General features: G+C 46.0%; 1 protein-coding gene across 4 annotated transcripts in view; it reads left to right on the top strand.

The window, feature by feature from the left end:
* Positions 1 to 486: 486 nt before the first annotated feature.
* The window catches only part of LOC138801985 (protein mono-ADP-ribosyltransferase PARP15-like), a 59,929-nt gene continuing 34,978 nt past the window's right edge, over positions 487 to 25,437 (top strand). The window contains exons 1-5 of one of the 4 annotated variants that reach the window (XM_069985082.1): positions 487 to 505; positions 705 to 743; positions 1,798 to 1,983; positions 7,734 to 7,886; positions 18,202 to 18,264. In XM_069985082.1, coding sequence (XP_069841183.1) covers positions 1,845 to 1,983; positions 7,734 to 7,886; positions 18,202 to 18,264 — 355 coding nt within the window. In that variant the 5' untranslated portion in view covers positions 487 to 505; positions 705 to 743; positions 1,798 to 1,844. Of the gene's footprint in view, positions 506 to 652; positions 744 to 1,797; positions 1,984 to 5,733; positions 5,888 to 7,733; positions 7,887 to 18,201; positions 18,265 to 25,437 lie in introns of those variants that run through there. The other 3 variants (XM_069985081.1, XM_069985084.1, XM_069985083.1) reach the window with 3 other exon arrangements.

Genomic DNA, 25,437 nt, shown 5'->3' on the forward strand with positions numbered 1-25,437 from the left:
TTGGCGTACATTTTGGCGGAACGGATGATAAATCGCGCGGACTCTGAGTCCGCGCCCTCCGTTCCGCCCACTCTCCGCCCCTTTTCCGCCCCCTTTCCGCCCCCTGGCGTACTCGGCGGAAAGTGCCGATTTGCGAATATTTTATTCGCAAATCCGCCATTTTTGCTTAAAAAAAGACGCAAATCGGCACTTTCCGCCGAAAATCATCCATTCGCCGGATGATACATGTGGCCCTAAATGTGCCTAGGGCACCATAAACTGCAAATACAGGCCTGCCTGCACTATATTACCCAGTAGTCTTTGTGGTTCATGCTCAGAACTTCCTGTTTCTCCCACCCCATAACCCTGCACATGATCGTGGGCCTGCCGGCCCCAGCCGTGCATACCCATCAGACCCGATTGTGCTCAGCAAACAAACTGAATGCGAGACAATGGTCACATGATCTCTGTCTCCTGGGGGGGGGGGGTTAGCAGACGAGGCAGGAGACAGAGTTAGGGAGTTATGGTAAGTAACGTTTGTTTGTTATGTTCACCCCTGCCGTCTGGGCAATTTTTTAAATTGCCGGTCTTCTCCTTTAAAGGATTGTGTAACTGGGCATTCTCTCTGCTTTGCATGACTTCTACGAAACTCTGTTATTTAGAGGAAAGGGAAACTAGAAGCAAGCAGGATCATTCTCTTTCACTTTTGTGTTTTTCATCTAAAGAGAAGCATCCAGTTGTGACGTTGTGCTCAAATTCTCAAGGTAAGGTTACATTTTGTAATGGTATATGATCTATATGTGATTCTGTGGATTTTTTACTGCATGAATAGCAACATGTATATACCTACACCTATAACACGGATGTTTTTTTATATGGCACGGACTTAGAGAGCACTACAAAGACGAATAATAATCATAACTATAGCAAGCATAATATGCCAACTGTATACATCTGCTCAAAACTGTATAATAAGTATAGCAAGCATAATATGTGAACTATTGTCTACTAAATCTTAGGTGTTTTCCTGAGCAGATTGTTATGCACAAAATCTGATGATACTACTATAATATAATAACAGTGATAATATTTGAAAGTTATATAGATTTGTAATTTATTTCTATTAAAAAATCTAAAGTCTTCCCATACTTATCAGCTGCTGTATGTACTACAGGAAGTGGTGTTTTATTTAAAGTCTGACACAGTGCTCTCTGCTGACATCTCTGGCCGAGACAGGTACTGTCCAGAGCGGGAGAGGTTTTCTATAGGGATCCCCATAGAAAATCTCTCCTTCTCTAGAGAATTCCTGTCCAGGCCAGAGGTGGCAGCAGAGAGCACTGTGTCAGTATATTTCCTGCATGAAATATAGTAGCTAATAAGTATGGGAAGACTTGAGATTTTTTTTAATAGAAATAAATTACAAATCTATATAACTTTGTGACACCAGTTGATTTTAAAGAAAAAGATTTTCACTGGATAATCACTTTAAGTTTTTTTTTTTTTTTTTTTAAAGTAATACAACATAACAAATGCTATATAAGTTTAGATCCATTGTAAGTTATTACCATCATAACACCATACACAGTACAAGGAAATACAGTAGTGATAAGCTGCAGTGATAAGAAAGTATATATGTGAAAAAATCCAGCGATTTACAGGCAATGACCTCTAGTCATTATTTACTGCCTTGTTTTCTGGATATTGCCCAGACAGGTGTGCTGAGTAAAACTGAATGCTGCATAACTTTTCATTATACAATAACTACAGATCTGTTCCTGCTAATATTGTTTTTTATATGTTTTTTTATAATGTTTTAAGTAAACAACCAATAAGTGTATTACACCAGTGAAAGGAAAGCTGCCACCATGACCGAGAAACAAAGCCTATTCAGCAAAATAGTTGGGATGCTGAAAAATGAGGACGTCACTACTGAAAGCACGGAAAACAAACTACGTTTAAGTTTTGAACTATCTTCAAGTGATGATGATCTATACTGCAATCTTGGTAAGCAGTTTCAAAAAATTAATAGTTCGGCCTCACTGTGTATATTGATTCATCAGGTATAGCAGTAATGTTTAAGCCAAAACATCTCGGTGGGATACGCCACTAGGTTCTGACTAGATTTTTCAAACTATACTTCAGGGATATGCAAAACAAGAGTCCATGGACCCTCAGTTACGAGTCTCAAAACACGGGATAGCCAGATATCTCTAGCCTGTTGCCAACGGGGTGCCTCCACAATGGGGAGAGCACCACACCACCCTGATAAATAACCCCTAAAGTCCCACTCGGTTGCGAGTATTGGAACATAGACAGGGAAACAACAGGGTGGCCCCTTTTGTCAATGTCTAACTCAAGGTGCGAGTATTGCGATCATGACAAGGGCTTGCAAAGGCAGGCCTCCACCCACAGACAGCCGTTTCAGGGTATTTGCCCCTCGTCAGTGTGGGGTAGGATTCTGGCTAGTTGGAGCAATGACAAATCAACCAACAAAACACAGTAATCACTGAACTCAAGGAGAACAGCGAAAAAAAAAATTCCAATGAAGTACTCAATCAAGAGTCTCCACTGATGCCCCCAAAAATTTAAATATGCAAAACAAGAGTCCGTGGAGCCTCAGTTACGAGTCTCAAAACACGGGATAGCCAGATATCTCTAGCCTGTTGCCAACGGGGTGCCTCCATGATGGGGAGAGCACCACACCACCCTGATAAATAACCCCTAAAGTCCCACTCGGTTGCGAGTATTGGAACATAGACAGGGAAACAACAGGGTGGCCCCTTTTGTCAATGTCTAACTCAAGGTGCGAGTATTGCGATCATGACAAGGGCTTGCAAAGGCAGGCCTCCACCCACAGACAGCCGTTTCGGGGTATTTGCCCCTCGTCAGTGTGGGGTAGGATTCTGGCTAGTTGGGGCAATGACAAATCAACCAACAAAACACAGTAATCACTGAACTCAAGGAGAACAGCGAAAAAATTCCAATGAAGTACTCAATCAAGAGTCTCCACTGATGCCCCCAAAAATTTAAATATGCAAAACAAGAGTCCGTGGAGCCTCAGTTACGAGTCTCAAAACACGGGATAGCCAGATATCTCTAGCCTGTTGCCAACGGGGTGCCTCCACGATGGGGAGAGCACCACACCACCCTGATAAATAACCCCTAAAGTCCCACTCGGTTGCGAGTATTGGAACATAGACCAGATTTTTCAAACTATACTTCAGGGATATACAGATGATACTGTTGAGGGTGGGGACTGTCTATAGAATGAGGAATTACAATATAAATATAGGAAAATAACAAATTAAAGCGTAACTGTCATGTTTTTTTTTTTATTGCAGAAATCAGTAGTATAAGCGATTTTAAGAAACTCTGTAATAGGTTTCATCAGCCAAAAAAGCCTCTTTCTGTACTCAAGAAGCAATCTCCCAGCCTCCCCCCCTGACTTCTTATCTGTGCATTATCAGGCAAACACGTCTTCATTACAGAGAAGCCAGTGAAGACGGGTTCTGCTCTCTCCATTGTTAGCCTATGAAGGGGGGAGGGGCCGATGGAGATGAGGGAGCAGGAAGAGGTGACATGAAGGTCAGCTGTTTGTAGACTCTCTGGGCACCTAAACCGCAGGATTCTGGGGTCAGAAAGGTCAGTGCTTATCTATGAACTTACTGAGAGAAGATTGCAGGGTGTTGTGCTTTGCAAGACTGCTCCGTGCTCAGTCACTCCTAACAGCCCCTCCCCTCTCCATAGAGCATAATGGAGACAGAAATCCTGCTTCATCTGATGTGAGGGGGGAGGCTGGGAGATTGCTTTTTCAGTACAGAAGGAAACTCTTTTGGTTTATAAAACCTATTACAGAGTTTCTTAAAATCGCTTGAACTGTTGATAGTTAATGTTTTCAGAAAAATGCCCCTGAAATGACAGTTACGCTTTAACTACTTAGATAGGCCACCAGAACCAAACTTATCATGTAGATATGCTACCAGATCTGAGCTTACAACACAGGCACAGTAATGAAACCAAGTTTACTACATATGTATAATAAAAGAACCAGGCTTACTACATTGACATGCTACCAGAGCTAGAGGTGAGCAAATTTACATTACAAACTAAACAAAGCGCTTTGTTTGCTCAGCAGTCTGCTTATACATCAGCTGCCTTTGATCCTCATGCTGCTGCATCCTGGGTGCCTGGAAAAGTTGGATCAAGTCCTGAGAAACTGGGACGTTACATATACCTTCACCCAGGCCCGCTTCTGCCATGAGGCGGAATGAGTATTCCGCCTCAGGCGGCAGATTTTGCGCTGCTGCAGGGGGCGGCAAACAGCAGCCCTGTAGCCGCTTGCCTGTCCTGTCACTAGCGCTCACCACTGTACTCTGCCGGGCTCCCACGCCGTCAGCCAGCATCTCCCTTTGCCCTCCAGCTTGTGGTGAGTGTCGGCGGGGGCTGCGGTAGGATCGGAGCGTGCGGGAGCGCCGGGGGGGTATTCCTATTAGGGCTGCATTCCCATGTCGAGGAATGCCTGTAACCGGAGTCTCCCCCGCCCGGACAGCATCTGATAAGATGCTGAGAGCGGGGGAGAACTGTACTGATATGTGCGATGCTGTAATGAATCAGCCGCGCGTGGTGCTGTCATTACAGCGCGGCACATATCAATAGAGTTCTCCCCCGCTCTCAGAATCTTATCAGATGCTGTCCGGGCGGGGGAGACTCCGTTACACGTGGGAATGCAGCTCTGGCTTGGGGGGGGGGTTTGCTAGTGTGGGGCGGCAGAGACCACAGAAACGGCCCTGCCTTCACCTTGCTTTATGCCTTGTGTCTAGTTTTCTACTTGGGCGGGGCGCTAGGTGGTCATGTGCTGAAACCATAATATGTACTGGCCAGACATGACATTTATATAAGACGACTTAGTTATGTTCATGTGTGTACAGACTGCAGGGGCAGATTAATTTTACCATAGGCCCCGGGCTGTTCACCAAGCCTGGGCCCCCCCACCCCACTGTAACTATGACAACACTAGTGTGGTGTTCATAGTACAGGATAGATAATATCACGATGCCTTGATTTGGGCAAAATTGCTGTAAAAAAGCAGCAATTTTTTGCAAATCATGGCAGAACTGTAGCCAGGAAACAGTATACCACTGAAAGTATAAGTCTTTTTGGGTGGCCATGGGTCCCCCAGGAGCTCAGGGCCCCAGGCTACCACCTGAAAAGGACCTATTATAATCGGCTACTGGTATAGAGGGTTTTATAGGGGTAGACAAAGGGGTAATTCTGGGCACGGATTGCCCCAACAGTATCTGAGTGAGCAGGGGTAGCGTACTACATTTGGGTGCAATAAGAATAATACAACCATTTGTCTCTTAGACCCAGCTGATAAAGACATTCTCTCTGCTTTGTATGACTTCTACAAAATTCACTAAGTATTATTTAGAGCAGTGCTTCTCAAACTGTGAGGCGCCCCCTAGTTGTTGGTGAGGCCCAGCTGGGGAACCAGTTTTCACAAATTAACTATGATCTGCACAGTACTTTTGCTTTTTGCAGAAATCTCTATTTTAGCAATATTATTAATATATCTTGTACGAATTTATTAGTATATAGAGCTTGGGAGACGGGTGAAAGGTAGCCCTAGCCTTATTTTCAGCTTTTAAGTAGACTTTCACCACAGATAGTAAGGCCCCGGCATCCTCTTGTTCAGTCTGGTGAGGCCCAGGCATTGCCATGGTCTGATGGGTGAGGCTCCAGTAGAAAAAGTTTGAGAAGCACTGATTTAGAGGAAAGGGAAACTAGAAGCACTCAAGATCATTTTCTTTCACTTTTGTGTGTCTCTATATGCTGCTTAGTTTTTTTTTTTTTGTTTTTTTTCCTAAATTGAAACACCCAGTTGTGACTTTGTGCTCAAATTCTCAATGTAAGTTAAAATTTTGCAAAGGAACATGATGTATATGTGATTTGTGGATGTATTACTGCATGAATAGCAATACAAAGCTCTTCGGCCACAGTGCAAACTCTTTGAGAGCTCTACAGAATAATAATCATAACTATAGCCAGCATAATATGTGAACTGTATACATCTGCTCAAAACTGTATAATAACTATAGTAAGCATAATATGTGAAAAACTGGCAGTTAACTTAACCACCCCCTGTGAACCAGACTGTGCTCCGTGGGGGGGGGGGGTGTTAAACTTACTTCTATCAGCCAATCAGTGGCTCAGGCGAGACATCACTGCAGTCGCTGATTGGCTGATCACAGACTTGCGTAGTCAAGCTCTGTGTGCCAGGCTCTGGTAAAGAAAGAAGACGTCATAGGCAAGTATGGATGCTTCCCCCCCTTTCCCCAACTGCACCCATCCCAGCAAGGAAGGGGGACACTTAACTAACTTTCTTGCTTGTATGGGTGCAGTGCGAGATCACTATGGAATGCATCCTCACTTAACTCTTTGGGTGTCGGACTGTAAGCAGCTATCTGTACAGATGCTGCAGAACACCTGTCAAAATGATGGCTGTTTTGCTCCTGCCTTTTTTTGTGTGTCTTCCCTTCTTGTTTTTCAGATATAGGTATCCTAAGGATTGCGTCAGATTCTTTGGACTATATTGATGACCAGTGGCTTATTTTTTTTTTATTTTTTTTTTAAATGGTCAACAAAGGGGGTGGGGGTGTTTTTCCTTGAATAACAAAAAATGTTCAAATGTCCCAGAGTGTCAAAATTGGCGCTCCTGGACTGTACGGTGGCAGGTTGGTATTATAAGGTTGGAGAGTGACAAAATAAATGGCCCACCCTGGCACTAATAGGCTGCTGCTGTTTGGTTTTTTAACCTAGCTGGTTATAGAAAAAGCAAGTATGGTTTCCCCCATTTTCATATCCAGCCACTTTTTTTTTAAGTCTGGCTGGTTATGAAAATGGTAGGAAACTATACTCTCTTTTTCTTTTTTAATTATTTATTTAAAAATTGTTTTCCCATAACCAGCTAGGTTAAAATACCAAACAGCATCAGTCTATTAGTACCAGGGTGGGAACAGCCATTTATTGTGGGACTCCCAGCCTAATAATACCAGCCTGCCACTGTGCAGTCCAGGAGCGCCAATTATGTCGCTTTGGGACTACTGGTATCCAGCTCTTCCCAGTACCTCTGGAGAGGTGAGAAATAATATGGGGTTTATTATTAGCCATTTTACCAGCTAACACTAAGCCCTGGCTTAATAATGGACGCTATCTATTATACCCCCTTGTTGACCAAAAAAAAGACGCAGCTGGTCATCGACCTAGGGGAGACACACACACAAAAAAGGCAGGAGCAGAAAACCCATTACTTTGACAGGTGTTTTGCTCCTTACAGTATGCAGCATCTGTACAGATAGTTGCTTACAGTTTGGCACACAAGAGGTTAAGCGAAAATGCATCCCAACTTAACCCTTTGAAGGCCAGATTATTCAGTATGGCTCCCAAAGGGTTAATTGTGGAGGCCTTGCATCTGAATGCTGCATAACTTTTCATTATACAATGGGGGAGATTTATCAAACATGGTGTAAAGTTAAACTGGCTCAGTTGCCCATAGAAACCAATCAGATTCCACCTTTCATTTCTTACAGACCATTTGGAAAATGAAAGGTGGAATCTGATTGGTTGCTAGGGGCAACTGAGCCAGTTTCACTTCATACTACGTTTAATAAATCTCCCCCAATGTCTATATATTTGTTTTGGCTAATATTGTTTTTATTTTATTTTTTATATATAATGTTTTCAATGAACAACAGATACTGTTATACCAGTGACAGCTTCCACCCTGAGCAATGAACTAATAATGGTGGTGTGTGAAACAACTGTGAAGCTGAAAAAGGGGGACATCACGGCTGAAAGCACAGACGCCATAATAAACCTGAACAACGCAAAACTGGACCGCAATGCTGGTAAGCAGTTTAATCAAAAAATAAATTATTCAGCCTCACTGTGTTTATTGATTCATTAGGTATAGCAGTATTAAAGCCAAAACATCTCTGTGGGACACGCCTCTAGGTTCTGACCAGATTTTTCAAACTAGGGATATACAGACGATACTGTCGAGGGTGGAAACTGTCTATACTAAAATGAGGAATTACAATATAAATATAGTAACAGAACCAAACTTAAAGGAGAAGTCCAGGGAATTATAAAATAAGGCAGTTGGCAGGGGCTAGGGGGAAATTTATTACAAATACTAACCTACTTCTCCCTGTGCCCACGGTGAGTGGCGGGACCAGCCTCAGGACCCCGGCCTGAAGTTATTTTCCCCCTTTTTGTGATGTAGTCATGACTCGGGGGAAAAAGGCCTGTCTCAGCTAATGGACTGGCCAATCAGGCAATCGGTGAATGGAGCGGCATCCCTTATTGCATAGGTACAATAACAGAACCAAACTTCATACTACAACAAACAAGGTTACTACACAAAGACACAGTAACAGAACCAATCTCAATGCATAGATATGGTACAAAAAGAATCTTTCATCAATAATACAGTAACAGAACTAAGCTTACTACATAGATACAATGAATAGAACCAGGTTAAGTTTAAACATAAGCCTGCACACCATATAAATCTCTATGCCCCTTTTTCTTATAGAAGGATGCATGGCTTGGAAATAGCACATGTGGCACAGTAAATGAACTATAGATAAGAAAAAAACAAACATGGCCATTAGTGAGGAGCGAGCATGCTCGTCCGAGCTTGGTACGCGATCGAGTATTAAGGTACTTGATGGCACTCGTTACTCGGACAAGCATCTCGCGATACTCCAGGAAATCTCATCATTCGTTTCCTGTAAGTTTGCGCGCTATTTTTAAGCCAATAAACATGCAGGAGACTCTTTGGTACATCCTGTGATGATGTGGGACCCATACATGTCGATAGCAGCGATTGGTTGGCCAGATCAGATGACCCTGCCATATAAAACTCGGCGCCGGCAGTGCTCGCTTCAGACGCATGCTGTGAGAGATCAGGGACAGAGCTGCTGCTGGTCAGGGAGAGTGTCAGTGTAGGATTAAGCGTTCCAGTAGGCAGGGTATATACTAGCAATATAAACAAACAGCCCTTTTTTAGGCCTTCAAATAGTTTTTTAATAGTATTACTACAGACTGCTGGCTGGGACTTGCAGTGCTGCTACCGCGATTTTACCAGTACACTGTGGTGATCGGCTGCTGGCAGAAAGGGGACATTCGGTGTTGCACACACACCCCTAACAAGTGCTCAGTACTCTTTTGATTTTGTGGCTGGTGGTGCTGCTGTACTACATTGTATTGCTGGGATTTGTAGTACACCTGCATAAAACTTCACTACTCATTGGACTGGGGTATCACAGAGTGTGTATAGGTCCAGCCACTACCAGATTGTATAGCAGAGCCCCCCAAAACTAGTGGGCACTACATTGTATTGCTGGGATTTGTAGTACACCTGCATAGAACTTCACTGCTCATTGGACGGGGGTATCACAGAGTGTGTATAGGTCCACCCACTACCAGATTGTATAGCAGAGCCCCCCAAAACTAGTGGGTACTACATTGTATTGCTGGGATTTGTAGTACACCTGCATAGAACTTCACTGCTCATTGGAAAGGGGTATCACAAAGTGTGTATTGGTGCAGCCACTACCGGATTGTATCCCACAGCCCGCCAAAACTAGTGGGACCACAAGTATTTTTCCTGATTTCTGTTTTTTTTATATGCAAGGCCTATCTAAGTTCACAACTGCTTGCACAGAGTAAAGGTGGTGTCACAGGGTGTGTATTGGTGCAGCCACTACTGGATTGTATCCCACAGCCCCCCAAAATAGTACTGGGACCTCAAGTATTTTTCCTGATTTCTGTATTTCATTTGCTTTACTGGTATCCATGTTGACTACTGGTGTGCCTGCCCTTGCCTCCCTGTTGGCTACTGCTGGGCCTTAACTGGCATCCATGTTGGCTACTGCTGGGCCTTCACTGGCATCTGTGTTGACTACTGCTGGGCCTGCCCTTGCCTCCGTGTTGGCTACTGCTGGGCCTTAACTGGCATCCATGTTGGCTACTGCTGGGCCTTCACTGGCATCCATGTTGACTACTGTTCTGCCTGCCCTTGCCTCCCTGTTGGCTACTGCTGATTCTGCCTGGCCTCCATGTTGACTACTGTTGCTCCTGCGTGGCCTCCATGTTGGTTACTGTTGCTCCTGCCTGGCCTCCATGTTGGCCACTACTGCTCCATGGAGTTCTCTGTGTGCTCAATGCCATGCTGTGTCTGGCCTAATTTTTGGGAGGCTCACTTACTTCCACACTCACTTGTAATGGTTCTCTGGTATAATTTTTGGAACGCTGACTGGCTACCGCCTCTACCTTGTTCACCCTGTCCTCACCGCTATGCTGTGTCAGGCTGAATTTTTGGGTGGTTCATGATAAGCTACCTCTGTTTTAATGGTTCCCTGTGTTCTCACTGCCATGCTGTGTCAGGCTGAGTTTTTGGGTGGTCCATATGCCTACCTCTGTTTTGTTTTGTTTGTTTTTTTAAATTTCAAATTCTGATTTTATTATGTATAATCTGAGTTTATTGACAGCCAAGCACAAACAGTAAATGCATCATCAGAGAGGCAGTAGCAAATAGCGACCTGCAAGTCGCAAGGTGTCAGCTTTTATATAAAGTATGATGAACAGAAAACAAAAGCATTGTAATATCAGCAATACTAAACATCCACGCCACCAGCACGGCAGCATCAAATAAACTAAACAGGAAGCATAATGAGTGTCATACAGGTTGTGAGAGAAAGAATAGAAAGAAAAAAGAAGGAGAGACGGAGATAAAGAGGAAAGGAATAAGGGAAGAGGAGAGGAATAAGGGAAGCGGGAAGGAGGCAGGCAGGAGGCAGACCACAAATCAAGCCCTGCAATATCGCATAAGCGGAGAGGTCCCTAATCTATCGGAGGAGAGCAGGAAAGGCCTCAGAGTCCATAAGCAGACGCCAGGAAAACCACACTTTTTCATATTTAGTAGACTGATCATGAGCCTCTGCAGCCAGTTCCTCCATTCTACCCAGGTCCCTGAGTTCACTAAGCCACTCTGTCACTGTAGGCACCACCGGTGTCTTCCAATGTCGGGGGATAACCATACGTGCCGCAGTCAAAAAATGTCTCAGCATCCCCTTCTTGATGGTAGCAAGGGAACCTGGAATCTGCAACAGCAAGGCTAATTGCGGAGAGTTGACGACAGGCCTTCCAGAATACGCGGTATAAATGGTTAGGATTTTGTCCCAAAACTCTCGGATGCGCGGACACGCCCACCAAATATGCAGCATGTCTCCAGCCTCCGTAAGGCAACGCCAGCAGCGGTCTGAGACCTCAGGAAACATTTTCTGTAGGGAGACTGGGCAGTAGTACCACCTTGAGAGAATCTTATAGTTTTTCTCCTTTGCCTTAGCAGCCATGGAGATACCATGGGTGAGTTCGCAGATTTTCTGGAAGGACTGACCGTCAAAAGTCATATCTAGATCATGTTCCCACTTATCAAGGAAGGGAGCTCTGTCAGGGCGTAAGAGACCAACCAAAATCTGGTACGATACAGATATGCAGTGTGAGATAGGAGTGACGGAAACGACCAAATTGTCAAAGTCTGTGAGTGTAGAGGTATATGTACCCCTAGGGAAAAGGGCCCGCAAGAACGAAGTCAACTGTTCATATTCCAGCCAGGACAACGGACGGTCAGGGGACTGGGTCTGGAGCGACAACATAGTAGAGACAGTGTCATCAGTCATGCAGTCCCTGATTCTAGGACAAGCAGATCTGTCCCATAAAAGGAATCTGTGCGTTTGCCATCCAGGCTGGAATGATGGAGTCTGGAGTATTGGAGAGAGCGGCCCCGGTACTGTAGACAAACCGTGTTTAGCAACCCATTTATCCCATACGCACAACACATGTGGGATAAAAAAGGGGAGACCGGGTAACAATTGGCGAACCCCGGGGGGATCCAGGGCAAAAGAGAGGGTGCAGTCGGGCAGAGCGAGAATTCCAAGTCTACCCACCGCTTAAAGCCCCGACCGTGCACCCAGTCCAGAACCCCACGCAGGACAGCCGCCTCGTGGTAAAGACGCAAATCAGGTAGTCCCATGCCCCCCATAGATTTGACTTGGGTCAGGGTAGAGTACGCAATCCTGGGTTTGCTGTTTCCCCATATAAATTTTGTGATAGCCCTGCGTAAGGTTCTGAAGAATGCAACAGGGACTACTATAGGAATGGTTTGAAAAATGTACAATAGCTTAGGGAGGATGTCCATCTTAATAATGGCCATCCTGCCAAACCATGAGGTCGGTTTCAGGAAGTAAAAGGTCATGTCCGTGAGGACCCTGTTCAACATAGGAGTATAGTTCAGATCGAATAGAGAGCTAAGAACAGGCGGAAGTTTTATTCCCAGGTAGACAATGAAGTCTGTGTGCCACTGAAAAGGGAAAGAAGCTTTGACCGCATCAAGCACACCCTGTGGAACTGACACATTAAGCCCCTCGGTCTTTGTCAAATTGACCTTAAAATTACTAAGGTCGCCAAACCGCTGAAACTCCTGTAAGATAGAAGGGAGCGCAGTGGTGGGGGAAGAGATATAAAGCAGAAGATCGTCCGCATATAATGCAAGCTTGTGGTGGTCCCGTCCAATCACGACGCCCCGAATTGCATTATTTTGTCGAAGGGCGACCGCCAGGTGTTCCATTGTTAATATGTAAAGCATGGGAGACAAGGGACAACCTTGGCGCGTACCATTGTGAATGTCGAAGGAGCTGGACAGCAGGCCATTAGCCCGTACACGGGCCGAGGGACAAGAATACAATGCCATTATTCTGTCCACTATGAGCGGACCTAGTCCCACCCCCCGCAGGGCCAGCCGCAGGAATCCCCAATGCACTCGATAAAAAGCCTTCTCTGCATCGATAGAAAGCAGGCATAAAGGGGATCCCGAACGGCCAGCCCACGAGATCAGTGTGAGGGTCCTCAACATGTTGTCCCTTGCCTCCCTGCCAGGGACAAATCCCACCTGGTCGGTATGAATGAGTTGAGGGATGAAGCCACTCAAGCGAGTAGCCAGCATTTTGGAATAGAGTTTAAGATCACAGTTAATGAGCGAGATAGGACGATAATTTTTACAGTATTTAGGGTCACGCCCCGGTTTGGGCAGGACCACCACATGTGCTTCCAGCGACTGACGAGGGAAGGGGCACGTCACAGATATGCTTTTAAAGCACTTAGTCATAAACGGCACTAGGAGGTCCTTGAAGGTTTTAAAAAAAACATGCGGTAAAACCATCCGGTCCCGGGCTTTTTCCCCCCTTAGTATCAGCAATAGCACTCTGGAGTTCGTGATCAGTAAAAAGAGACTCCAGATCCTCAATTGAGTCCTCAGGCACCTTAGGCAATTCTGTTTCTGACATGTACGCAGATATCCTAGACTCCAAGGCCGATGCTGGCATCTCCGAATAGCGACCCTTGATGTTATATAGAGACGAGAAATAAGACCTAAACATATCGGAGATCTCCCTCGGATTGTGTACCGCCTGTCCAGATCGGTCAAGGAGGCTGGGAATGTGCGTAACCTGTGTCCTCGGGTGAATTAGTCTAGCTAGTGTTCGCCCACTTTTATTAGCATGCTCGTAAAGATAGCCACGGTACCGCTCCTGTTGGGAAGATGATGACTTATTAAGGAGGTCTTTTAGCTGTTCCCTAGCAAGCGTCAATGCGGCCAGAGCTTCGTCAGTGGCATTCCGCTTATGTGCTTTAGAAAGAGAGTCAAGCTCACCCGCTAGTTGGACAATTTTGGCACCCCTGTCCTTCTTGAGCCTAGCCCCATGCTGAATCAAGGTCCCCCTGACAACAGACTTCAGTGCCTCCCATTGTAAGGGCAAGGCAGTGACATCATTAGAGTGGTCACTGATGAAGTTAGTGATTGATTGGGCGACAGCCGCCTTACATGCTGTATCTTTAAGGAGCGATTCGTTCAGCCTCCAGGTCCACCCCCTGGGCACCACCCCCGGCAGAACCAATGACAGGAAGATAGGAGAGTGATCAGACCACAAAGCAGTACCTATCATGGCCGTGGGACAAAATGTAAGAGCATACTGAGCAATGAAAAACATATCCAGCCTGCCATAGGTACGATGAGTAAAGTCCCTGTCCCTGGGATGAAGGATGCGCCAGACATCCACCAGACCATGGAGACCAAGGACTGATCGCGCCGAAGCATATTCGGAACGTGGCACAGCAGTTCTGCCGGAGGAGGTGTCCAGGGAAGGGTCCATGACCAGATTAAAGTCCCCTCCCAGTATCAGAACGCCCTCTATAAACACAGAAGCCGAGTATAGCCCTCAGGGTACTGCCCTGACGGGAATTAGGGAGATAGACGTTGCCAATGGTATAAATCCGGGCCTGAATTTCTATCTTAATGAAGGTGTACCTTCCTTTAGGGCATGTTAGGGTATCAAGCAAAGTGTGTGACAGTGACTTGTGCAGCGCTATGGAGACCCCTTTTGATTTGGCATCAGGGTTAGTGCTATGTGCCCATACATTGTAATAGTTAAGCCGCATACGAGGGGCATGAGAAGTCTGGAAGTGTGTTTCCTGCAAGAGTAAAATGTGCACTTTCTGTCTATGCATGGAATACAGGATCTGAGACCGTTTTTGTGGCACATTCAGTCCCCTAACATTGATAGAGGCAAGCTTAACAGCCGCCCCCGCCATGCCTCCTTCCCCACCCGCCACGTAGTACAGAGAAGGAGGGGAGGGTAGGAAAAGAAGAGGGGTAGAAAAAGAAAGGAAAAGAAAAATGGAGAAGAAGAAGAGAGGAGAGTAAAAGAGACTGAACCTGCAGTCAGAAAAAGAGGATTACCAAGAATGATAACCCCCGTATCCGGGTAGTTATATACCACCAGGAGTGACCCAAACGGGTACAGCAACGCTCAAGGCGTCTATTCTAGAGAGGGGCGGACTAACAGATGAAGGTCTGTAAATCCGTGACAGAACACCAGAAATTTAAACTAAATATAACATGAGCACACTCTATATATCTATATATGTAACAGTCTAAATTAGAAATTAGAAAGCACCCCTTAAAAAACTAACTAAGTAGGCATACAATAGGTCCCCACACCCCCCACATCCGGAAACGCAGAAACCAATATATTCACGTGGCAAAAACACTGTAGCCCCATGACCCCAGGCATATGCCCAAGAAACAACCGAAGGCATAAAAAACAGTCAACAACTGAAAAAGATACAGCCTATGAGATCAAGGCACTTCGAGGCAACAGAAAACCAGTCCCCCGGGATGTCCTCAGTCACCCGATGTTGCCAAGCCAGTAGGGCGTGGAAATCTGCCCAGGGATATTGGTGGGACGGGATGCCAATCCGGTAGGGCTATCTGAGGCAGATCCAAAGCTGATAGGAAGGCAGGCAGATCTTCCGGCGTATGTAGCTCCAATCGTTTGCCGCCCCTACGGACCACCAGCTGGAATGGGAAGCCCCAGGTGTACTGGATTTCACGTTCACGTAGTAGTTCCAGCAGGGGCTTAAGAGCTCGTCGTTGAGATAAAGTGGCTCTGGAAAGGTCCTGAAGGAAAATCAACTGAGCTCCATCAAAATCAACAAACTCCATGCCACGCACTGCCTTCATAATTTCATCTTTTATACGATAGTGATAAAGCCTGCAGATGACGTCTCGGGGCCGGTTCGCATCATTGGAGACTGGTCCCAGAGTACGATGGGCTCTGTCGATCTCAAATTCGGCCCCCGGCGGTCGACGTAGAATAGAAGCAAACAAATCCTGAAGTGACGGGATGAGATCAGCAGCTCTGGTCGCCTCAGGGAGCCCTCTGATGCGAATATTGTTACGCCTGCTGCGGTTCTCTACATCATCATGCAGTCGGTAAAGATGACGAATTTGCCTCTCTTGATGAGCAAGTGTAGCCTGGACATCATCCACCATGGCAACTAGGGAATCATGATCAGCAGCAATGTCAGTAACTTTCGTCTCCAGAGTGTGTACATCAGATTTGAGGGAATTTAATTCTTGTTTGTATGAGGCTTCCAAGCGCTCCACAAGCTTTTCCATATCTAAGCGTGTAGGTAGCAGTTTCATATATTCTTTCCAGTCCCACTCTGTGCCATCCTGCATAGGGTTAACAGATGTAGCAGAGCTGGTGTGGTGTAAATCACTGTCCCTAGTGGTGGAGAAAGGAAGTGCAGCAGGGGATAAGGAAGACATGGTGCCAGCTAATATGGAGCCTGTGTCTGGAGAACAGGTTATGTCTCTGCCGAGTTTAAGATGTGGTGGTCTGTCAGCAACTCTCTGACTGAGGCTGGGGGATGGTGCTGTGCTAGGACTGCGGCCAGAGGACACTGTCTCACCGGGATGGGGGCCAGGAGACGACGCTTCCCAGAGGTGAGGGCTGAGGGATGCTGCCGCCCTGAGGTGGAGGCCAGAGGACACCGTTGCCCTGGGGGGGCGGTAGATGCAGCGACATGGGGCCGAGACCAGCAGACTCAGGCATCTTATCAATGGCCGGCGGCCTGTGCAGGGGCTGATGGGAGGGCTGTGCTCCGGCCCTGACGGTGCTGCCGCCGGAACCCGGCTGAAGAGATGCGGGCAGGACCGGGACCGGAGCGCTTACCGCTGTGTCCAGGGGACCAAACCGGCCGATGGAAGGGGTATGCGGTGGCTCCATTCCGGGGGCGTGTATGGAGGACGCTGCAGCTGCTGCGGCGGCGGCCGCTCTGGTCACGCGGGAGCCGGAAGTCACGGAGGCTGCAGGCTGGGCAGGTAGGCCGCGACTCGCTGTGGCGAATAAGCGGTCCAGGCTACCCCAAGCGGGCTGGGGGTCAGATAGTTTTGTGCCTGCCTTGGTCCTCCTTCGGCCCCGAACCATTTGGGGTGCAATCCAGGAAATTTAAGGTGCTTATGCAGGCTCTCTGGTGTCCCGTCTCCGGAGCTCACAGAAGGTGCGTGCTCACTCCTCCATAGCCAGGCCACGCCCCCCTGCCTACCTCTGTTTTAACCAGGCTGTTGCGCAGCCTCAGAGGCATCCATACATGCTGCCCCTGCTGGTTCTTGTCCATTTCCGTGGTGTTTCCATCATTTTCTGAGGTTGACAGGTTTTCACACAACCTTCCCTCTACCGAACTTGAGTCTCCTACAAAAATGCTCAAGTTTCCAATTGACTTCAATGGGGTTCGTTACTCGAAATGAGCACTCGAGTATCGGGAGATATTCGTCTCGAGTAACGAGCACCCGAGCATTTTAGTATTCGCTCATCACTAATGGCCATCTATTGGTTTTAACTAGAAAATTGGGGAAAGTGGTTGGGGGTTTAAAAGTGAAATAACAGTCATTTCATAACAATTTGTATATTAGTAAATTAGTAAAATTTTCTATATATTTGTTGTGAGCATTTGTTATTTGTTGTGAACATTTTTGCAAAAATGACACCAGCCCGTGAAGGGGGTGAAGTTTTAGGGCAGTATGTATATCGATGCTTTGGTTAATGGTTACTAAATTGAACACTAACCAACAGTGCCTTTTGTGATGATTGTAACCTTGCGATTATTTCTACCTGTTTGGACATGCTGTATACCTACGTCCAATGGTTTTTGTAAAAAAAATGATTTAGAAAATTTAATAAAAAGATAATATGCAGTGTATATATATATATATATATATATATCATCAGGAAGTGCAGCCATATTAAATGTGGCCTTTAAATTTGCAATTTGCAACAACGGCCATGATTAATTAAAAAAAATGCTTTCATTTGATAATGAATGGAATCCTGTCCAGAGTGTATACACAGTATACGGTCCGGCTGGGATCCCTAGCGGCCGCAGCAAAAACTGACATGTCAGTTATGTGCGGCCGCTATTCATTGAATAGGGGATGCACAGAACTGACAGTTCACACAATGGAGAGTGTGGCTCCGGCTGCACTTTCCATTGTGTGCAATGGTGAATTGGGATGTGGGTGCACGCGGATGCGCCCGCATCCTAATTCACCAGAAAAGACGTTTATCCGACCAATACTTCATTACCGGCCGAGATAAACTTAAATGACACCGGCCGTTCTGTGATTTAGCCGGGTCACAGAACAGCCGGTGTCTTACGATGTGTGGACCCAGCCTAAAACAAACAATAAACATTTTGTCAGCATGTGCTTACTACATCAATAATAATGATATAATTTGGACAATTTTTATCCTTCAGGTGTATCTAAAGCCATCCTGAATGCCGCAGGCTCTAAAGTTCAGGAAGAATGTAAAGTCCTAGGTATGTTATTATGCCGGCTTACCCTTTGTACCATTATATTCTCGCGATGTGTGAATTAACACTTTCACCACAGTTCGTACAACAATGCCAGAGAAGGCAGATCTGTTTTATGGTGAAGACAGCAAAATGCCCCTTTTCTTTATACCATAAGGTAAGGTTGGCCCAGTACTTTAAAATGATCATGGTATAAGGTATAATGGACTATGATCTGAATTATCTTGAGGTTTAAAGGGGTAGTGCGGCGGTAAAGAATTATTCACAGAATAACACACATTACAAAGTTATACAACTTTGTAATGTATGTTATGGCTGTGAATGGCCCCCTTCCCCGTGTCCCACCACCCCCACCCGTGTACCACGGAAGTGTGGTGCGCTATACATACGTACCTGTCACGTGCCAACTCGTCTCCGATCTTCAGTCATTGAAGTCATCTTTGGACGGCCGGGCCGAATCCCTCCGACCGTCTTTAGTGCCGACCCCCTCTGCCGCGTCATCGGCTGCTCAGCCGCGATTGGCTGAGCACAGTTTGGCTCAGCCAATCGCGGCTGAGCAGCTGATGATGCGGCCGCGTCATCGGCTGCTGAGCCGCGATTGGCTGAGCACAGTTATGCTCCTCCAATCGCGGCTGAGCAGCCGATGATGCGGCAGAGGGGGGCCGGCACTCAGGACCCTCGGAGGGATTCGGCCCAGCCGTCCGAAGATTACTTCAGAGACTGAAGATCGGAGACGAGTCGGCACGTGACATGTATAGCACACCACACTTCCGGGTACACGGGTGGGGGGGTGGGACACGGGGAAGGGGGCCATTCACAGACATAACATACATTATAAAGTTGTATAACTTTGTAATGTGTGTTATTCTGTGAATAATTCTTTTCCGCCGCACTACCCCTTTAATCTGGGAGTCCCATTTGGGGTCTAAATTAACTTGTGGGCCCAAGTGTTAGGTCTGAATTAATTTGAGAGTTTTATGGTCCGTTTACACCAAGCGATAAATCTCTCAATTGATCGTTTAACAATTTTGAAGCTACGATTTGATTTTTATGTCGATCAGCGTTTAGACGAAGAAATAAATGTTTCAAAGAAATTGTTTTTTCGATCGCTTTAAGATAGCTTGAGGCCAACCCACACAGCAGGGTGAATCTGCGAAAGACTGTTTAGACGATCTGCGGAATATCAGCGAGCGACCAGCGACGATTTGAGAACATGTTGAAAGACCATGATTAACGGTTTCTCGCTGGTCATTTGATCATTAGCAGATAATTGCTCAAATGTGATCATTATCGTGCACGTTTGAATGATAATCGCTAGGGGTTCTAAATATGGGGTCATCAATTGGGGGTCATGTCTGCCCGACGGCACCCAGAACTTGGGGCACATGCCCCTGTAGCCACTCCATAGCAATGTTCCTGGTATGGGGTTTAAATTAAAGAGGTACTAAAATTAATAAAATTTAACCCTGTTAATCCCTCACCCATAATCTAAGCTTATTTGTAATAGGTTTCTATTACATTGGGCTGACTCACAACCCTGAAGCTGCAGAAAATCCTCACTTTATGGTCCACATAGTCTCGACTCATGAACTTGGTCACTTCTGTTGCCAGGCCAGCTGTAACACCTCATCTCTAACACCACCCACCACTGACATCACACAAATCAGTGAGCATCTGGCCAAGGGGCAGGGAAAAAACAGACCAGTGACAACCTCCTGAGCAATATAGGGAAGAGGAAACACAGTTATTTCATCTCTCTCTCTTTTTAAACTATCTATGTAGATGGACATGTGGCCCAGGATAAGCTGGTCTGTCACTCTCAAGGGTTAATTGGGTTATCTCTGGAAATTAGAGAATGCCAGTAGTGCCAGCACACAACATTGCTAGCTGTCCAGCAGTAAGGGAGTTAACAGTGAGAGCTGTGCTATGCTGTGAGAGGAGGGGCATAGAAGGGTCTTGTGTAGTCCTGTCAGTGTGTTGTGAGGTAAAAAGTCCTGTTGTGTGTGAGGTAGAAACAGTGACAGAGAAGGACAGATTTATGTGCAAACAGCAGCCAGAGATAACAGAGAGGTCAGTGCTGACTGTCAGAGATGGCCGGTGATGTAGCTATAGATTAACTCTTTGTTGTCCTGTTTTGGTGCCTCATCTCCCTCCACCCCTCCCCTCTTCATAGACAACCATGAAGACAGGGTGAGAGCTTCAAACTGCTTTTTCGTGAAAAAAAAAATGCATTTTTCAGCTAATAAACCCATTTACAAAGTTTCTTAAAATCCCCTGTACTATTGATTTCTGGAAAAAAAAAGTACTTTAATGGACCTGACCCAAGGCACCCCTCATACCCCACACTGCCATACCATAAGAGTGACTGTGGATACCAGATAGATTGATAGATATTTGTTTACAGTGTTAGGGTGGGTTCACACTGAGGAATTCTCGCTGATAAAACTCCCTGGAATTCCGTTGGCTGTACGCGTTCACGGACATGCGCCTTTCCGCCATGTCAGTTCTTTTGGCGGAATGCGGAATCAGCTGGCCCATAGAATACTGTCTATGGAGCCGGCGGAAAAGTGCGCGGCTGTGAGCGTGTACAGCCGACGGAATTCTACGGAGTTTATCCGTGAGAATTCCTTAGTGTGAACCCACCCTAAAGCAGAAGCAGACTGAGCCAGTGATGGGCAGATACTACAAGGTGAGGCAGATATTTGGCAGTTGGCTCAGGTGCAATGCCTGCTGGGAAATGTAGTTTCCTGGCCGGCGCCATCTTGGATATAGACCGGCTTTTAGAAAAACATTTAGCTCAGGAATGACGGTAGAAAGACTGGATATGGATTAAAATACTCAGGGGGACTTGGTGAATAAGACCAGCTAGGTTTGGGAGAATCCAATTTTCAAAAATGTGAATGCAGAAGGGATCGGCACAGGGGAGAGGACTTGTCTGGCTATTGACCCAGGGTGAACATTGGTTATGGGCCCTCTGGACTGTGTCAATATATGACTGCATGTATGCCCACATACAGTAAGTTTTCATAGATGGTTTTGGTGTGGTAAGAACTCAACCTGATAATGCAGATGGGATTGAGGGTATATTACGAGTGCACTTCTTGGTTAGCACCTGTGTACCGGATAAATTCGTGTGAAGTGGTAGGCTCTCTAGTAATCACCCTTTGTGTAAAAGAACTACATTAAGTATGATTAACTCAACATTTATATCTTTTACTAGTGTAGAAAAAAATGAATAAAACAAAGTTCAAAATAGATTATATGCACATTGCACATCCACAAGGAGTATATAGCAATAAACTTAGTGTTATAAATTGTTAAAAACATGAAAATTAAGAAAATTATGAAAAATATATTATATTAACATGGAAAGTCTTGTGGTGAATATTGTATATATATATGTAAATATATATATAGATATGATTATTGTCCGTTGGCGGCTTTACAGGGCCCTTGAAAGCCACCAATCGTTTAAATACTGTGCTGGCAGCAGGGTATTCAGCATCTACTGCGTATTAGATGGGATGTTGGATAGTTGATCATTTACTGAAAATTCATTAAAAAATCATTAAATAATTCTCCGTTATTTGTGCTGCTTGTAATACACTAAGTGGAGAAAAAGTATGTTGGCAGAAGTCCACCTCTCACCAGTCCGGTGTTGTTCTTAAAATCTACGGCCGTAGATGCAGAGGATACGTGAGATAGGCTGTGGCTTCCCTGCTCGTGTGTGAACACTGATGGATGCTTCCTCCTGCAGTTTGCACAGCGAAGCTTGAGTAGTGGAGGCTCACTGCAGCCAGGTAATTCCACCTCTGTTGGGCGTGCCTCCCATAGATGAGATGTTGGGAGTGTTGGTAAATGCTCCAAAAGCCAGGGATTGAGGCTAGGATATATGCTGAGAGTTTACCATAGCATAGTAGCATAGTAATGTATTCACCTCTAGTTGCAACTGTAACTGTTATTACAGTTGCAACTAGTGGTGAATACATTACTGTGCTGTGGGCGCTGGATGTTCCCCAATGGTTGGTGACCTGCCGGGTTGTGATGGGTCCCTTGGGCTCTTGTCACGGTAGTCCTGAGTGGCAATTGACCCACCCGGACTATCAGTACCGCCACCTACAGTCCAGGGAAAAATAACCCAAGGTGTGCGGTTAGTGTGTATGAGTGCTGGTGCGTAGGATGAATGACAGAGTCCCAGTCAGATCAAAAATAGAACAGCTTTACTGTAAAGTCATATAGTAGTACAATACACTTTGGCAGAATAGATAACTCTTAACATAAACTTTAGTGCTTGAACTTGTTTGTGCTTGAGGAGGTGCTTTAAGAAGTAGAGTACAGTAGAGAGGTAGTTGTAGCGGTGCTTGAAGAGTTGAAAGTGGAGTAGAAGAGAGGAGTTTGTTGAGAGAGTTCTAACCCAATGTAGCACTGTCCTCTGCTGGAAATGTTGAGAATACTTGTAGAGTGAGAAGTTAATTGTACCTGTGTATAGACTTTGGTCTGAACACCTTGTGCCCTACAGTGTCGAGTGACCCGTCCAAATAGGGTGATACAAGCCCCAGCCATGGTTATCTTGGTGAAGCTAAGTTTTGGGGGTGTCCCAGTTACCTGCACTGCGAAATAGGATACGTAGACCTTCCTTGGTAGCTTTGTCCTATCCAGGATAGTTCCTCTTGTGATTCAGGATACTGCCCTGCACTTTTTAGACTGGTTCTCAGTGAGGGTTAAGATGTTCCTGGACTCTTCTCCCTTCCTAGTGTTTAGCACTGCATAGTAGATATAATAGGAATACTGGAAAAACTGTTTGTCTCTAATCACATCTGTACACACTTGTGTCTTAGACTAGACCACACTAGACTAAACTCTGGTCCCGGAAAAGGGTCCTGGCATAAGCCAGGCCCTGGCTTGACTACAGCAGGGATGTTTGTTCTGTGTGTCCTTCTTCAACCAGAATCTGACAACAACTTTCTAAACTTCTTCCACCAAGTAACAAACTTCCTACAGGGGCTAAGTAACCTACCCTGTGAGAGATGGGGATCAGTGTGTGCAAAAGAAACAAGGAAAGAGATTGGTTAGAAGTAGAAAGCACCTCCTATAGGTCAATAAAAGCACCTGGTACACAGAAAACATTAACCCATGAACCTTCTCAGCTGTGCAATACATAGAAACACAAAATACTGACATATAAAATACAAATACTGACTAGTGGGAAAACTGCAAAGTTCCCTTCATCACCACTTAACCTGGAATGAGAAGCTTTTTGAGAGATGCACAGGCAAGACACAAAAACATCCTTGGTGGGACACCACACTACTACTGTCTCCTCTATCTACAGGAGTTAAATGTGGCTGCAATGCTGTACAGATCACTTTACAGCAGCCTCCTCTTATCACTACAAATATGCGCACCATGGGTGAATCAGACACACAAATGGGGGTAGTAGTAGTGGTGAGGAATTTTCTCACCTGGTAGTATTGCGCTGAGAGCACCTATATCAGCATAAAATCAAGTGTATCATTTCTTTTGGCTTGATAAAGAGGTCTATGTACCTTGAAACACGTTGCCTATGAAGAAATAAAACATTCTTTGATTTTACACCTTCTTTGCTGCATCTCTGGTGCACCTGAAGTCTCTAACTGACAGTGGCTTATTCCACTGACCAGCACTTCGTACACTTTCTATTTATCTCAAGTCTTCCAATCCTTATCAGCTGCTGTATGTCCTGCAGAAAGTGGTGTATTCTTTCCAGTTTGACACAGTACTCTCTGATGACCTCTGTCAGTGTCGACCATCTCAAATAGTTGTTTAGCCACTATTTTGTGACAATGGGTCACAGGATTTATTCAGATCTGGAGGCCGGGCTTCTTTTGACGGCTGTCTGTGTTCTTCCTCTTGAGCTACATATAATGTGATGTCAGCTAGCCAGCTCTGACTAGTTGAGCCAGCTAACAACCACATTGTATGCTAACCAATAACAGTTCTACCCATGTGCATGTGCACCGAACCATAGAGCAAACTACTAACTGCACCGTAACATCACCGAGGAGGAAGGTAAGAGACATACCTTCCTCCTTGGCGTCTCCTGTGCAGGGTATGAGCAGGTTAAATTCATCTAAATTCAGGTGCAGAAATACTTATGACAGGTAGGTTGTATTAGCAGGTTTTTACCGATCTATGTGCATGCTAGCAGGAGCTGAGGTCTCACACATCCTTCCTTATGCACAGCCAGATACGCCCCACCCTTAGTTTTAAAGAGAACCAATCATGACATTTTAGCCTCCAAACGTAAAAACGATGGCTAATAAAGATCCCTACACACGGTCCTATTGTATATTTCCCCTTTCTGGGTGTTCCAGTAATCTGGCAAAAACATACTTTTATTATGTGTGGTGGGCATTCCCAGTGCAGTAGCTAACATGCACAGTACAGAGGCCTCCAATCCCCGTTGTATGGCGCATGATGTCTGGCCAAGTGAAGAGGTCGGAGCATTGAAGCAGGGCCGTTTCTAGGGGCGGGCGAGCCGGGCCACCGCACGGGGCGCCCACAGCTAGGGGGTGCCCTGCGGCATCTGACAGTACCCGGCCCGCAGCCCCTGCATCCTCAGGACTGGCCCGGGGATCTGGAATCTAAGTTCCAGATCCCCTGGCCAGAGAGACCTTTAGCTGTGCGTACGCAGGCACAGCTAAAGGAAACAGCAGCCGGGGCAGAGACCCAGAGGCTTCCTGTGCAGGCGGCCTCTGTATGACAGGTGGCTGCCTGCACCGGAAGCCAGAAGAGGACGGGACTCACCAAGAAGAGGAGCTGGAGGCTGCAGGGTGAGAGGTGAGTATCTGGTGGGGGCTATGAGAAAGGGGGTGGGGGGAATCCTGCACAGAGGGAGCCCCAGATATGTCCCGATAAGCCCACCCTGCGATAAGCCCCGCCCCCGGCGCCAATGTTCACAGTTTACCCAGCTCTCCCAGCATCCTGTATGTCAGTGTAATGGAGGTCATCCAGCTTTCCCAGTATCCTGTATGTCAGTGTAATGGAGGTCACCCAGCTCTCCCCTAATCCTGTATGTCAGTGTAATGGAGGTCATCCAGCTTTCCCAGCATCCTGTATGTCAGTGTAATGGAGGTTACCCAGCTCTCCCCTAATCCTGTATGTCAGTGTAATGGAGGTCATCCAGCTCTCCCCTAATCC

This window comes from Dendropsophus ebraccatus, chromosome 9, assembly GCF_027789765.1.
Source record: "Dendropsophus ebraccatus isolate aDenEbr1 chromosome 9, aDenEbr1.pat, whole genome shotgun sequence".
Lineage (NCBI taxonomy): Eukaryota > Metazoa > Chordata > Amphibia > Anura > Hylidae > Dendropsophus > Dendropsophus ebraccatus.